Here is a 16,834-nt window from a genome sequence, read left to right as displayed (position 1 = left end):
TGCATGTTTTGCAGGTCTCCTCACAGAATCACAAGTGAAATAATTAGCTCCACCTGTGGACCTTTTAAAATGTGTCAGTGAGTAATTAATACACCTGTGCACTTTCTGGGTTACCTGCAAAACATGCACTGTGTGGGGTCCTGAGGACCGAGTTTGAGAACCACTGCTCTAGATCTGTCTAGACTTTTAATTGTATTACTTTCTAAGACTTTTTAATGACATCACTGGTTTCCACGTCAACGGCCTTACTGCTCAATGTACGGTATTACACCATGTTCTTTGATTTTCAGTTCAGTAGCCTCTCAAGATGCTGAACACTTCAGGGAATTACACCACCTGTCAGCCTCAAACAATTAACCCCTTAATCCCCATCAGTCTGAGCATCATCATCTTTGTTGGCTTCATTCTGAACTGTATCAGTCTATGGATTTTCTGGTTTCGGGTAAAACAATGGAACTCAACTGTGGTTCTCCAGTTCAACTTGGCCATCTCCGATGCCATCATCACTCCGGCAGCTCCACTGATCTTTGTTTACTCCTTGACCGGCCACTGGACCTTCGGGACATTCCTCTGCCAGTGTAAGGTCTTCCTGCTCAGCACTCACACATATGGAAGCATCTACTTCCTCACATTAATCAGCGTCCACCGATATTTTACTGTTGCTCAGAGTGTTAAAAGAACTGCCTGGACCAAGAAGCTTTTCATCACCAAACTGTGCCTCGGTGTCTGGGGATGCCTTCTTCTACAAGGACTTCCCTTTTTCTTTGTTCTAAAGACGTCTGAAGTTCACGGAGTTACAAAGAAGTGTCTCAATTTTCATCAAAGTGAACAAGAAGTATTATATTTCGTCTGGAACTGGGTCGTCCTCTTCCTTGGTGCCCTCATTCCTTTCTCCATAACATTGGTCTGCTACAGTCTCCTGAGTCGCCATATCCTCATGATGAATCCTATGAACACTCTCAGCAAAGTCATGGTGTCCAAATCCATACAGACCATATTCATCTCCTTAATTATATTTATAATCTGCTATATCCCCCCACATGTCACCAGGGCGATGGGCGTCACACTCAAATTATTTTTTCCAGCCTTGTGCTCTTTATTGGACAGAGTTGAGGTTGCCTATTACATCATATGGATTTTGTCACAAACAAATTGCTTAATCGATCCCATATTATACTGTTTTGCCTCAGACAGATTTAGGCACACATTCACCGGCTGGTGCAGCTCTCCGTACAGCTGCGGTAACAGTCAGAGATCCTCAACCGGTGAAGCTCACAGTAACCAAGTAGAGTCAGCTTCATTAGACCATCGCCGCGGTCCTCTACCAACTGTGAGCTCGACAGAGATGGAGATATTAGTGTCACATACAGTAGGAGAGTAAAGTGATTTTCAATGGAAATAAGCATCACGCAGTAGTGGGGGAGAACACGATTTCCATATGGTGTACCTATCAATACTCACTACTCAATAAAGTCTGGAAGACCTCAAGGTCTACTCAGCAGTGGACAGTTAGTGTTTATGGTTACACAAATTACAACTAATTATATAAGTCATATGTATGCAAGAAAATTATATGGCTCATCATTATATTATTCTAACGTCCAGCTCTTGTCTTCTGATCAATGAAATGTATTTCCTGCAGGAAGAGAAGTAACGTTTGGGGAAAGTGAATATGGGATCTTAGAGAGCTGATGTGAGATTGCAGCAACAGGACATATTACTTTTCTAAAGGGCCCCATACAGTACAACGATCTCATATCGGAGGTGATCGCAGGCGATCACCCCGGCAGCCTCCCGGGTTGCAGGATCAGCCAAGATACATCGTATGCTGCCCATTTGCATACGATATATCTGGGCGATCCCAAGACATGCCCCCAGGCGGACCAGATTGACGGTGCAGCACATTCAATCTGAAGGATCCGATCCGATGCTCACGGGAACGCGCATCGGATCGGTTCGGGAACACCTCTAAAATGCCCGATTTCAGCCGATATATCGGGCCGATTGCCCGAATTGGGCATTATCGCTCTAGTGTATGGGGCCCTTAAGGTCAGCCTTTATGTCCCATATAAAGAACAGCTCAGCACGTTTTAATAGGAAGAAGTATGCTAATTGTATTCTATTCTTGGCAATGTTTCCCTTCTTTTGATATCTGTTATCCATGTCTTAATCTCCTACGTGTAAAATAATGTGTTTAATACATTGTATACATGTGCCAAATAAAAACAGATTCGTTTATTGCACTAGGTTTATGTTATTGTGGATGCAATCAGAATCCCGCCAGTCAGGATCCAGATGGATCCCAAAGGTAAGTACTGGGGTTAGGATTAGGAACTAGGGGGAAGGTTAGAGTTAGGCTGCGGGGATGGAAGCGGGGAGCGGTTACAGTTAGGCTGCGGGAGGGATGGGTGAGGGTTAATAAGGGTTAGGCTGCGGGGGAAGGTGTGGTTACAGTTAGGCTGGAGGAGGGGACGGTTAGGGATAGGCTGTGGGAGGGGCAGCAGTGCAGTAATTAGACATTTTAGCGCTGTGCGCAAAAAAATGCATCGGCCGCCCCCCCTTCCCTTATACAATATAAGGGCAGTGCGCGCCTCAGGCGTGTGCAAAAATTTCTAGGGGCGTGGCTTCATGGGGAAGGGGTGTGGTCACAAAATAATACCAAATTATATTACGGTGCACAGTAGTCTCCATTATTCAAATTACGCCACACAGTAGCGCCACTACACCAGGTAGAGCTCCTTTTACACATTACGGCGACAGCGTCCCCCTTTTTACACATTACGGCAGACAGCGTCTATTTTACACATTATGGCAGACATCGTCCCCTTTTTATACGTTACGGCAGACAGCGTCCCCTTTTTTACACATTACAGCAGACAGCGTGCTCTTTTTTACACATTACGGCAGACAGCGTCCTCTTTTTACACATTACAGCAAACAGCGTCCCCTTTGTACACATTACGGCAGACAGCGTCCCCCTTTTTACACATTACGGCAGACAGCGTCTATTTTACACATTATGGCAGACAGTATCCCCTTTTTATACATTACGGCAGACAGCGTCCCCTTTTTTACACATTACAGCAGACAGCGTGCTCTTTTTTACACATTACGGCAGACAGCGTCCTCTTTTTACACATTACAGCAAACAGCGTCCCCTTTGTACACATTACGGCAGACAGCGTCCCCCTTTTTACACATTACGGCAGACAGCATCCCCTTTTTTACACATTACGGCAGACAGCATCCCCTTTTTTACACATTACAGCAGACAGCGTCCCCTTTTTACACATTACGGCAGACAGTGTTCCCTTTTTACACATATTACAGCAGACGGCGTTCCCCTATTTACAAATTACAGCAGACAGCGTTTCCCTTTTTACACATTATGGCAGACGGCGTCCCCCTTTTTTACACATTACGGCAGCCAGTCTCCCTTTTTACACATTACGGCAGACAGAGTCCCATTTTTACACATTACGGCAGACAGCGTCCCCCCTTTTACACATTAAGGGAGACAGCGTCCCCCTTTTTACACATTACGGGAGACAGCGTCCCCTTTTTACACATTACGGCAGACAGCGTCCCCTTTTTACACATTACGGCAGACAGCGTCCCCCTTTTTACAAGTTACGGCAGACAGCGTCCCCTAATTACACATTACGGCAGACAGCGTCCCCCTTTTTACACATTACGGCAGACAGTGTCTCCCTTTTTACTCATTACGGCAGACAGCGTCCCCCTTTTTACACATTATGGCAGCCAGTCCCCATAATGTGTAAAAAGTCCATCAGTCCATCCAATCCAACCTCAAAAATTACAAATAAGATGCCGGCACATGCGCCGTGCCTGCCCTGAGCATGCGTTTTCATTTTCTGTGGGGGTATGGCGCAGAAAATGGGATCGCCTCTGCCTGTCAATCAGGTAGAAACGGTTGCCGTGGATGGCAACGCTCCATTTTCGAGGCGGAGACAGAGCATTGCGGGGGTGGAGGCCCTTTTTTACACATTACGGCAGCCAGTCCCCCTTTTTACACATTACGGCAGCCAGTCCCCCTTTTTACACATTACGGCAGACAGAGTCCCATTTTTACACATTACGGCAGACAGCGTCCCCCCTTTTACACATTAAGGGAGACAGCGTCCCCCTTTTTACACATTAAGGGAGACAGCGTCCCCCTTTTTACACATTACGGGAGACAGCGTCCCCTTTTTACACATTACGGCAGACAGCGTCCCCTTTTTACACATTACGGCAGACAGAGTCCCGTTTTTACACATTACGGCAGACAGCGTCCCTCTTTTTACAAATTACAGGAGACAGCGTCCCCCTTTTTACACATTACGGCAGACAGCATCCCCTTTTTACACATTATGACAGACAGCAGCCCCCTTTTTACACATTATGGCAAACAGCGTCCCCCTTTTTACTCATTACGGCAGACAGCATCCCCTTTTTACACTTTAGGGCAGACAGCGTCCCCCTTTTTACACATTACGGCAGACAGCGTCCCCTAATTACACATTACGGCAGACAGCTTCCCCTTTTTACACATTACGGCAGACAGTGTCTCCCTTTTTACTCATTACGACAGACAGCGTCCCCCTTTTTACACGTTACGGCAGACAGCGTCCCCCTTTTTACACATTATGGCAGCCAGTCCCCCTAATGTGTAAAAAGTCCATCAGTCCATCCAATCCAACCTCAAAAATTACAAATAAGATGCCGGCGCATGCGCCGTGCCTGCACTGCGCATGCGTCTGCATTTTCTGTGGGGGTATGGCGCAGAAAATGGGATCGCCTCTGCCTGTCAATCAGGTAGAGACGGTTGCCGTGGATGGCAACGCTCCATTTTCTAGGCGGAGACGGAGTATTGCGGGGGTGGAGGCCGGCAAAATTGCGATCACAATTTCTACTTGTTGAAGGGGGGGGGGGAGGCGGCTCCCAGCTTGCGAACAGAAGGATTGCAAGTTCTGCTAATTGACAAGGTCAAGCTTTTAAAGGCTTGAAAGAAACTCTAAGGGTGGTAGAGCACTCTATTTGAAACTAAGGGATCAATAAAACGTAACTTTTATTGGAACGTATTTGTGGGCCTGCTATTGGGCCTGAAGACTAACATTTAAGAACTAATGTTTCACAAGGCAAAATATAAAGACAATACAAAACATAAAAGTAAAATACACAAAGTTTAAAAAGCACACAGGTTGGAAAAATTACACATGTAAATGTCAATCTTAGATGTGTACATGTATGTTGTGGTATCCAAAGAGATATACAGATAATAGGCAGGACTACCAAGATACTGTCAGAATTCTGCTGTCACCCATGTGTTAAACAGTGAATGGGGGGTGAGAGATTCTTACTGGTGTCAGTCCTTGGAAAATGCAGATTTACCAGAGAGTTGGGCAGTCTTTCTTTTCTGCTTTCGGCTGATGTGTGCTGGACACAGTGCAGCCAATGAGAGAAATACTCGGCTGTCCCCCTCAGTGGAGAAAATGGAATGAAGCGATGTGTGTGTTCAAAATTGTTCTAAATTGTATGATGGCGTAGACAGCAAAACACTACTGCACTAAATGAATGGGGGAGAACTATAATGAATCTTAGTATGTCTGCCCATACAAAAGTAAATTAGATATAGACAAAATTAGCAAAGTGGCACAGACAGTGGTTCTATCCTTCCCCCAATTCGTAACACATTGGGGGTCATTCCGAGTTGACCGTGGCTGTGCTATATTTAACACAGCTACGATCATCTTTCCTGACATGCGGGGGGATGCGAATAGAAATTTCTTAGCAGTTTCTGAGTAGCTCGAGACTTACTCCTACACTGCGATCAGTTCAGTCAGTTTCGTTCCTGGTTTGACGTCACACACACGCCCAGCGTTCGCCCAGACACTCCCCCGTTTCTCCAGACACTCCCGCGTTTTTCCCTGACACGCCTGCGTTTTTCCGCACACTCCCAGAAAACGGTCAGTTTCCGCCCAGAAACACCCACTTCCTGTCAATCACACTACGATCAGCAGAACGATGAAAAAACTTTGTTACGCCGTGAGTAAAATACCAAACTTTTGAGCTAATTTACTTGGCGCAGGCGCACTGCATACATTGCGCATGCGCAGTTTGCGACTAATCGCTCCTCAGCGAAAAAAATAACGAGCGAACAACTCTGAATGACCCCATAATCAAATTACTGCTGTATAAGGATGTTGACACATTTATGTCGCAAAATGTGTCAATGTCATTATACAGCAGTAATTTGATGCTTAAAATGTGTTCATGCTTTCATGTTTAAACGGTCGAGGGGGACAGTCCAGTACTTCTCTCATTGGCTGCGCTGTGTTATACACACATCAGCCAAAAGCAGAAAAGAAAAACTGCCCTACTCTTTGATACTGTTCCATTCCAAGGACGTACATCAGTAAGAATCTCTCATCCCCCATTCACTGCTTTGCACATGGGTGACAGCAGAATTCTGAAAATGTCCCTTTAGTCCTGTCTCCTATTTTCACACCACAATCCTTGAATGCACAAATGCATCCAGCTGGTACAATGTGTTACGAATTGGGGGAAGGACAGAACCACTGTCTGGCCACTTTGCCAATTTTGTCTATATCTAATTTACTTTTGTATGGTCATACAGGCACGTGGAGGCCACACACACTACTGAGCCTCATTTTGACTTATTTTAAGGACATTACATCAAAGTTGGATCAGCCTGTAGTGTGTTTTTCCACTTTAATATTGAGGGTGACTCCAAATCCAGACCTCCATGGGTTTGTGGGCCTGCTATTGGGCCTGAAGACTAACATTTAAGAACTAACATTTCACAAGGCGAAATATAAAGACAATACAAAACATAAAAGTAAAATACACAAAGTTTAAAAAGCACACAGGTTGGAAAAATTACACATGTAAATGTCAATCTTAGATATGTACATGTATGTTGTGGTATCCAAAGAGATATACAGATAATAGGCAGGACTACCAAGATACATACTGTCAAAATTCTGCTGTCGTCCATGTGTTAAACAATGAAATCAATGGAAATTTGATTTCCATTGATAATTTTTGTGTGATTTTGTTGTCAGTACATTCAACTATGTAAAGAACTAAGTATTTAATAAGAATATTTCATTCATTCATATCTAGGATGTGTTATTTTAGTGTTCCCTTTATTTTTTTGAGCAGTGTAGTTCTCCCCCATTCACTTAGTGCAGTAGTGTTTTGCTGTCTACGCCATCATACAATTTAGAACAATTTTGAACACACACATCGCTTCATTCCATTTTCTCCACTAAGGGGGACAGCCGAGTATTTCTCTCATTGGCTGCGCTGTGTCCAGCACACATCAGCCGAAAGCAGAAAAGAAAGACTGCCCAACTCTCTGGTAAATCTGCATTTTCCAAGGACTGACACCAGTAAGAATCTCTCACCCCCCATTCACTGTTTAACACATGGACGACAGCAAGTTACGTTTTATTGATCCCTTAGTTTCAAATAGAGTGCTCTACCATTGACTCTGGGAGCACCACCACTCAAAAAACAAAAATGAAACAAAAATAAACATTTAACAGTGGTTATTCATAAAGTATTTGATATAACGAATGTAATCCAGTGTCGTTCTCTAGACCAGTGCAGTGAGATAATCCCCTTCCTTTTCCTATAAATTCTGCTAATTAGCAGAATTTGCAGTCCTTACTGAATTAGGCCGATAGAGTGTAAGCTCCACTGGGACAGGGACTGATGTAACTGGACAAATACTCTCTGTAAAGCGCTGTGGAATATGTGTGCGCTATATAAATAATTGGTAATAAATAATAAATGTTATTGCATCACAGTCATGCCACAAAACCACTCTATAGCCACGGCCATGTAATTTTCCATCAGAAATCTTGCACAACCTGACCACAAATCTCAGTCAGCTTTCCCCTCTCACTCCTCCGTTGTCTACCACACAGAGCTCATTCTGGGGGCTGGATACGGGACCCTGGCTCTTGGGATGCCAGCTATCAAAATACCGACCGGAGCTTAAGATCCCGACAGCTTCTAATAACTAAGGTAACCCTGATCTCTTAACCCCCTAACCGCCCATCTTACAGCCTGACCCTAACCTACCCTGACCCCCCTCCCCCAACAATCCCCCACAACCTAACCCTAACCTCTCCTACCCGCAGCCTAAACCTAACCCTCCCTCCCCCCCAGCATAACTATAACCCTCCCCGGAGGTGCCTTGCCCTAATCCCCCCTCCCTGCAGCCTAACTCTAAGCCTTCCCCCCTAGCCTAAACCTACCCCCCACCCCCTTCCCGCGGCTTACCTCCATGGAGTGCCCGAAGATGTTAGTTCAGGATCCTGGCACCGGCATTTCAATCCATGTTGGGATCCCGGCTTTGGTATTCTGTGAAGTGGCAGGATTTCGATGTCGATATTCCGACTGCTGGGATCCTGACCGGGCTTCTCACTGCAAAGCATAAGGGAGCTATTGCCCGCAACATCACACCCATTTTCTCCAGCCACACGGTTTTTGCCCTTTAATAAAAAGCCTCTAATACAGTGTGTATATATATATGTGTATATATATATATATATATATATATATATATATATACAGCAGAGTTTCTAGAGAGGAGGGGACCCGTGTGCAGACTTTGTGTGTGGGCCCCCTCCTCTCTCCTAGCCGTCGCGCTGCTGCTAGCGCTCTGAGCGCTGTAGACTACAGCGCATGCGCAGAACTATGAAAAATAGTCACGTGCCATTTTTTCGGAGTCCTGCACATGCGCTGTATACTCTGGCACTGTGCCAGAGCCTCTAGTGGTCAGTGCGCTAGCAGCAGCGCGACGGCTACGGGAGAGGAGGGGGCCCACACACGGTCAGCGATGGACTCCGGAAAGGTAAGTATAGGAGAAATGGGTGCAGTGTGTGCGGTGTGGCCCCCCCCTGGGCTACGGAGCCCGTGTGCCTCGCACACACTGCACCCGTTATAGATACGCCAATGACTGCGATGATCCCCATACACAACATTGGGGGTCATTCCGAGTTGATCGCTCGCTAGCTAGTTTTAACAGTCGTGCAAACGCTAGGCTGCCGCCCACTGGGAGTGTATTTTAGCTTAGCAGAAGTGCAAACGGTTGTATCGCAGAGCGGCGGCAAAAAATGTTTGTGTAGTTTCAGAGTAGCTCAAAACCTACTCAGCGCTTGCGATCACTTCAGACTATTCAGTTCTGGATTTGACTTCACGAACACGCCCTGCGTTCGCCCAGCCACGCCTGTGTTTTTCCTGGCACACCTGCGTTTTCCCTGGCACACCTGCGTTTTTCCGAACACTCCCTGAAAACGGTCAGTTGCCACCCAGAAACGCCCACTTCATGTCAATCACTCTGCGGCCAGCAGTTCGACTGAAAAGCTTCGCTAGACCCTGTGTGAAACTACATAGGTCGTTGTACCCGTACGTCGCGTGTGCGCATTGAGCCGCATACGCATGCGCAGAACTGCCGTTTTTTAGCCTGATCGCTGCGCTGCGAACAAATGCAGCTAGCAAACAACTTGGAATGACCCCTTAGACATCACAGTGACTGCCATATAATACAGATAGAATCTTACAGTGCAACAGTCTTACAGACCATTGGCCACCGTGTGTCAGCACTGCAGACATCAACCTATAGGAAATGAACTCACCTCCGCACAGAGGTATATGGAGAGGAAAAGATGAGTATCACTGGTTATAGAATTATTTACTGTAATACACAGGAAACAGCATTTGTAGTACATACACACAATACCTTGCAGTTAGGATACAGACAATTTCTGTAAAGGACGTTTACTGACACTCAGCTATTTGAAGTCGCTTTCTAAAGAATTCTCTAATAGTATTTCCGAATCCTGCTCAGTGTACAGGTGAGTGATCTGCACTGTAATTGTTACTAATTATACTAAGATATAGGTGGTCATTCCGAGTTGATGGCTCGCGAGCTGTTTTTAGCAGCCGTGCAAACGCTATGCCGCCTCCCACTGGGAGTGTATTTTAGCTTAGCAGAAGTGCGAACGAAAGGATCGCAGAGCGGCGGCAAAGTTTTTTTGTGCAGTTTTAGAGTAGCTCAAAACCTACTCAGCGCTTGCGGTGACTTCAGACTGTTTAGTTCCTGTTTTGACGTCACAAACACGCCCTGCGTTCGCCCAGCCACGCCTGCGTTTTTCCTGGCACACCTGCGTTTCTTCAAACACTCACCTGAAAATGGTCAGTTGACACCCAGAAACGCCCACTTCATGTCAATCACTCTGCAGTCAGCAGTGCGACTGAAAAGCTTCGCTAGACCATGTGTGAAACGACATCGTTCGCTGTAATAGTACGTGGCGCATGCGCATTGCACCGCATGCGCATTGCTCCGCATACGCATTCGCAGAAGTACCATTTTTTTGCCTCATTGCTGCACAGCGAACGAATGCAGCTAGCGATCAACTCGGAATGACCACCATAATACGTCTCATTTATCTGCCATTTTCCTGTAGTACCCCGTGTCGCATCAGTAAGATGCTGGGAGGATGGTCTGAGAGACATCTCGTTAGCAAATGGAAATTGTATCAAAGAGAATCATTAGTTTAATGAAAAACCTTTTCTCCAATAGAGGGAGATGCACCAAACCTTGGAGAGAGATAACGGGGAGAGAGATAAAGTACCAACTTCGAATGTCATGTTACAGGCTGTGGTGTATATTTACTAAGCCTTGGATGGAGATAAAGGGGCAGCCAATCAGCTCCTACCTGTCATGTTTCTAACACAGCCTAAAACATGACAGTTATGAACTGATTGGCTGGTATTTTATCTCCGTCCATCTTTATCGCAATCCAAGGCTTTGTAAAGGTGACAGGGAGTGGCGGCACTTGTTAGGGGGCGGCACTTGTTAGGGGGCGGCACTTGGATGCTTATGCTGGTACTGTCAGCCCAAAAAGTACCAGCAACTGCAAAATTTTTCCACTGTACTGTTCCATGGGGGTCATTCCGAGTTGTTCGCTCGCTGCCGGTTTTTGCAGCGCAGTGAACAGGTAACTACTGCGCATGCATATGCACCGCAATGCGTATGCGCGTCATAGGGGTACAAAGCGGATCGTTGCTGGGCGATGGATTTAACGAAGAATCCATTTGCACGGCCGATCGCAAGGAGATTGACAGGAAGAGGGCGTTTATGGGTGTCAACTGACCGTTTTCAGGGAGAAAAGCGCAGGCGTGTCCAGGCGTTTGCAGGGCGGGTGTCTGACGTCAATTCCGGGACCAAAAAGAGTGAAGTGATCGCAAGGGCTGAGTAAGTCCGGAGCTACTCAGAAACTGCAAAAAACGTTTTCGTCCCGCTCGGCTGCACACGCGTTCGCACACTTGCAAAGCGAAAGCACACTCCCCCGTGGGCGGCGACTATGCGTTTGCACGGCTGCAAAAAGTAGCTAGCGAGCGATCAACTCGGAATGACCCCCATGTGCCATCTTGAATGGAATGTAAATGGATAGGACATGCACATACTGGCCCGGTAAGCTGTCCTACTTATACCCCTTTTACACCAAGCCAAAAACCTGGTTGGGTGAACCCAGGTCGGGCGTCAGTGTAAACGGCTCCCAAAAAATAACATGGGTCGATTTACCCGGCAATCCTACCTGTGTCTCAACCAGAAAGGGACAGTGTAAATAGGTAACTTGGATCCCGATCTGGGGATTCCCCGAGGATTGGAGATGATGTCATCTCCACGCTCCAGCCTCGGCACTGCAGTGGAAACAGAGGTAAACCCTGACCTGGATTGGAACCATGTTCGGATCCAGGATTTTGGTGTAAAAGTGGTATTACTATTAGTTAATATGTGCACATAATTAAAAAAAAATGTCAGTTCCTTTTTCCTTATTATTCTATTAAATTGACTATCATCAAATGAGGGCTTATAACCGGTATCCGGACTCCAGGTCGACAACAAAGAGGTCGACACACCTTAGGTCGACGCCAATTGGTCGACACACCTTAGGTCGACATGAACAAAAGGTCGACATGGACAAAAGGTCGCCCGGAACAAGGTCGACATGGAAAAAGGTCGACATGAGTTTTTCACAATTTTTTTCTTTTTTTGAACCTTTTCATACTTAACGATCCACGTGGACTACGATTGGAATGGTAATCTGTGCCGAGCGGAGCGAAGGCACCATGCCCGAAGCATGGCGAGCGAAGCGAGCCATGCGAGGGGACGCGGTGCACTAATTGGGGTTCCCGATCACTCTACGAAAAAAACGACACCAAAAAAACATAAAAAACGCATGTTGACCTTTTTCCATGTCGACATTTTGTCCATGTCGACCTAAAGTGTGTCGACCAAGTGGTGTTGACCTAAGGTGTGTCGACCTTTTTGTTGTCGACCTGGAGTCCCAGACCCCTTATAACCAATCAATAAAAATAAAATGAGGCAGATGGGGGGCAGCCATTACTGTTATTCCTAGGGGCGCCCTCACCCCTAAATCCGCTCTTGCATGTTTAGGGGTGAGGGCACCCCTAGGAGGCTGGAAAATACCCTTTTCGGGCGTGTTCCAGCCACTGTTTGCGATCATGTTACGCAGGAAACACGTCTCCTGCGTCTCAGTTGTGGTGGCCAGTCCATCCCTGCCGGCGGCTGTTACCTTACCATCTTTTTGCACATCCCAAATCACATCTGCGGCGGCTTTAGTGTACAACGCTGAATCAGGCCCCTTAGTCACCTAGACTGTAAGGATCTCTACAACACAGAACCTTACTAAAGTGAGGTTTGGTGAAGCCGCAGGCTTCTCAATGATGTTTGGGGTGGTTTATTATAGAACAAACCACTGAAACACCTTTTTTTTAAACAAATGACCACGTTTGACAGCGCCATCCCAATTTACTTTTTTTTCTTTGCATGGCAAGAATACAAAGCGTGAAGTTATCGAGCTGCAGTTTGACAAACCACAGGAAAAGCTGACAAACATCCTGCTGATAAACAGTGAGATACGAGACAGCTCAGGCTGCTCAGTGCGCTATCTTGCCGGTCTGTATTAATTAAAAAGAATAGAAATGACTCATGATAAAGAAAAGTTGTGATAAGAAACTTCTCTCTCCATCCTACTCTGCATCAAGTCAGGTTCTCTGAGTCAGTGGCATTTCCACGGTATCCAGTCTCTAGGTCGACCACAGTGGCGGAACTAGCGAGCGGTGGGCCCAGGTGCGCCAAAATGCCCCCCATCCCCATCCCCATCCCATCCAAGTCTACCCCTCACCCCAGGGTAACTAGACATTTTAGTGCTGTGTGCAAGAAACGGCATGGGAGCCCCCCCCCCCCCCTCTATGTAAAACAGGGGCAGTGCGCCCCGTAGGCACGTGCAAAAAATATAGGGGCGTGGCCACAAAATAATACCAATTCATATAACGGTGCACAGTAGTCTCCATTATTCAACTTACGCCGCACAGTAGCGCCACTACACCAGGTAGAGCCCCTTTTACACCTTACGGCAGACAGATTCCCCTTTTTACACATAACGGCAGACAGCGTCCCCATTTTTACACATTACAGCAGACAGTCCCCCTTTTTTTTTTACACATTACGGCAGACAGCGCCCCCTTTTTACACATTACGGCAGACAGCGTCCCCTTTTTACATATTACGGTAGACAGCGTCCCCTTTTTACACATTACGGCAGACAGCGTCCCCTTTTTACACATTACGGCAGACAACGTCCCCTTTTTACACATTACGGCAGACAGCGTCCCCTTTTTACACATTACGGCAGACAGCGTCCCCTTTTTACACATTACAGCAGACAGTCACCTTTTTACACATTACGGCAGACAGCGTCCCTTTTTTTTACACATTACGGCAGACAGCGTCCCCTTTTTACACATTACGGCAGACAGCGTCCCCTTTTTTACACATTACAGCAGACAGCGTCCCCTTTTTTACACATTACGGCAGACAGCGTCCCTTTTTTACACATTACGGCAGACAGCGTCCCCTTTTTACAAATTATAGCAGACAGTCCCCCTTTTTTTACACATTACGGCAGACAGCGTCCCTTTTTTACACATTACGGCAGACAGCGTCCCCTTTTTACAAATTCCAGCAGACAGTCCCCCTATTTTTACACATTACGGCAGACAGCGTCCCCTTTTTACACATTATGGCAGACAGCGTCCCCTTTTTACACATTGTGGCAGACAGACAGAATAGATAGATAGATAGATAGATAGATAGATAGATAGATAGATAGATAGAATAGATTATGCTTACTGTCTCCGCTGGCAGTCAGGCTCCTCGGTGCAGCTTGATGGCGTATGATGATCCCGGGCAGGGGAGAAGAAGGAGGAGGGAGGTGGAGGAGGGAGCCGCAGCAGCGCAGTGTAATTGGTGGAGGCACTGCTGCTGCTGTCCCTCTCCTTCACCATAGGCTGTCCTCTGCCGCTGTAAATGCTGGGATGCACTTCCCAGCATTCACAGCGGCGGAGGGCAGCCTATGGTGAAGGAGAGGGACAGCAGCAGCAGTGCCTCCACCAATTACACTGCGCTGCTGCGGCTCCCTCCTCCACCTCCCTCCTCCTCCTTCCCCCCATGGCGCAGCGCTCCTCTCCTCGGCGGGCGGCGGACAGCGACATGTAATGAGTCAGTTTGACTCATTACATGCCGCGCTGGCTTTGGGCCCCTGGACAGTGGTGGGCCCCAGTGCAAGGCACTGCTTGCACTGGCGGTAGTTCCGCCACTGGTCGACCACTATTGGTCGACAGTAAGTAGGTTGACAGGGTCTCTAGGTCAGGTCGACATTAGTTTTTTATGATTTATTAAATGTTTAAACTTTTCCATACTTTACGATCCACATGGACTACAACTGCGAGCGAACTACACAATTTTTTTGAAAAAACCTCATGTCGACCTTCTGTCAGGTCGACCTTGTTCATGTCGACCTACTTGCTGTCGACCAATAGCGGTCGACCTAAGTGTGGTCGACCCTATGATCCACACCCATTTCTATGATGGGTGCAAGATGTGCGGTGCACATGGACCCCCCTGGGGTGCACCCCCCGCACCCATGTTACCTCTCAGGAGTCTCGCGACAGCTCAGAAAAATCACCTAGAAAATGGAGTGGTGTACATTTCCCTAGTGCATGCGTAATAGGGAAGTCGCCGGTAAAATGCCTGCGGCGCCATTTTTCCGGAGAACCTCGCATGCACAGGGGACTCTAGCAGAGCGTTAGAGTCTATACAGGAGAAATAAACATGATGGTGCCCCCTTAGAGTAGGTGCCCCCTAAACCTGTGCTGCATAGTAATAGAAATAGATAATTCCTTAGTAACAGAATAATTTAAATGGGCCCCTTGTTAATTGACAGATTGAATCACTTTGGCCTCATTCTTATTTTTAATATTATTGGACCCATAACGTCTGTAGTACAGTGTCCATACTAAATACTGGAATCCCCTCGTGCAAGAAGAGAACCTTACATGAGGAGCTCCCCTCGCTAAATGAGTTCCTGTCCAGTAAGCCTGCCTATTTAGTAGACAGGCAGCCAATCGGGAGGGGTTTCTTGTCCATGAGACATGAAAGGACGCTACTGATTGGCTGTCAGTCTACAAATACACATAATGTTACTTCTTTTGTTTTGTATGCTGGGATTTGTGTTAACACATTGGGGGTCATTCCGAGTTGTTCGCTCGCAAGTGAATTTTAGCAGATTTGCTCATGCTAAGCCGCCGCCTACTGGGAGTGAATCTTAGCATCTTAAAATTGCGAACGATGTATTCGCAATATTGCGATTACACACCTCGTAGCAGTTTCTGAGTAGCTTCAGACTTACTCGGCATCTGCGATCAGTTCAGTCAGTTTCGTTCCTGGTTTGACGTCACAAACACACCCAGCGTTCGCCCAGACACTCCCCCGTTTCTCCAGCCACTCCTGCGTTTTTTCCGGAAACGGTAGCGTTTTTTCCCACACGCCCATAAAACTGCCAGTTTCCGCCCAGTAACACCCATTTCATGTCAATCACATTACGATCGCCAGAACGATGAAAAAGCCGTGAGTAAAATTCCTAAGTGCATAGCAAATTTACTTGGCGCAATCGCAGTGCGGACATTGCGCATGCGCATTAAGCGGAAAATCGCTGCGATGCGAAGATTTTTACCGAGCGAACAACTCGGAATGACCCCCATTATTCCTGTTTATATGTTACTGATATTGTAATTATGAGCATTTTCCACATGTTCATTACAATACTACATTAAGCTCGATTTAACCACACCCACTATTATTTATTATAACCACACCCACCATGTAACACAGCCACACCCACTGCATGCTTTTCCTCTGCTGTGGTGTGTACAAGCTACCGTGAGCCTTCGCAACTGGAATAGCCATGGTTCTTTCTTGTTTTAAAGTGAATTTATACATCCTAAAAAAATGAGGAACCCAGAAGAGAGTAGTGTTTACGGGTTGGGTCCGATATGCCAGCGTTCGGGATGTCGGCAGTCAAAATACCGACCGTGGCATCTCGATGTTGAGAATACCAAATTGAGGAAGGTAAGTATACTTACCTTTCCCAATAGCCCCCTAACCTTAACCCTCGCAGCCTAAATCTAAATCTAACTCTCGCAGCCTAAACCTAGCCATCCCCCTCCGCAGCCTAACCATAACCCTCCCTGGGGGTGCCTAAACTTAACTCCTCCCTCCACAGCCTAAACCTAGCCCCTCCTCCCCACAGCCAAACCTTAATCCTCACCCTGCACCCTTAATCTAACCTCCCTCTCCCCCCCACGGGTTACCTATCCGACGGCCCGCCATACTTTCCCATAATGTATCATTGCATCCCTATACATA

At 46.8% G+C, this 16,834-nt stretch overlaps 1 protein-coding gene and 1 long non-coding RNA gene across 2 annotated transcripts; both read left to right on the top strand.

The window, feature by feature from the left end:
- The first annotated feature begins 307 nt into the window (after positions 1–307).
- On the top strand, positions 308–1,388 carry LOC134947443 (P2Y purinoceptor 4-like). The gene has a single exon (XM_063935536.1). It carries the CDS (start codon positions 308–310, stop codon positions 1,379–1,381), a length of 1,074 nt encoding a protein of 357 aa, XP_063791606.1. The 3' UTR covers positions 1,382–1,388.
- Positions 1,389–2,246: 858 nt separating this feature from the next.
- Positions 2,247–12,960, top strand: LOC134947442 (uncharacterized). The gene is made up of 3 exons (XR_010182554.1): positions 2,247–2,308; positions 7,959–8,058; positions 12,904–12,960. It is a non-coding gene; the product is annotated as an uncharacterized LOC134947442 (long non-coding RNA).
- Positions 12,961–16,834: the final 3,874 nt, after the last annotated feature.

Source organism: Pseudophryne corroboree, chromosome 8 (genome assembly GCF_028390025.1).
Source record: "Pseudophryne corroboree isolate aPseCor3 chromosome 8, aPseCor3.hap2, whole genome shotgun sequence".
Lineage (NCBI taxonomy): Eukaryota > Metazoa > Chordata > Amphibia > Anura > Myobatrachidae > Pseudophryne > Pseudophryne corroboree.
The sequence above is the reverse complement of the archived record's forward strand: the minus strand, read 5'-3'. Positions and strand labels throughout refer to the sequence as shown.

Bases quoted from the DNA above. Each gene is read 5' to 3' on its own strand.
- LOC134947443 (XM_063935536.1), top strand. From the start codon at position 308: ATGCTGAACACTTCAGGGAATTACACCACCTGTCAGCCTCAAACAATT.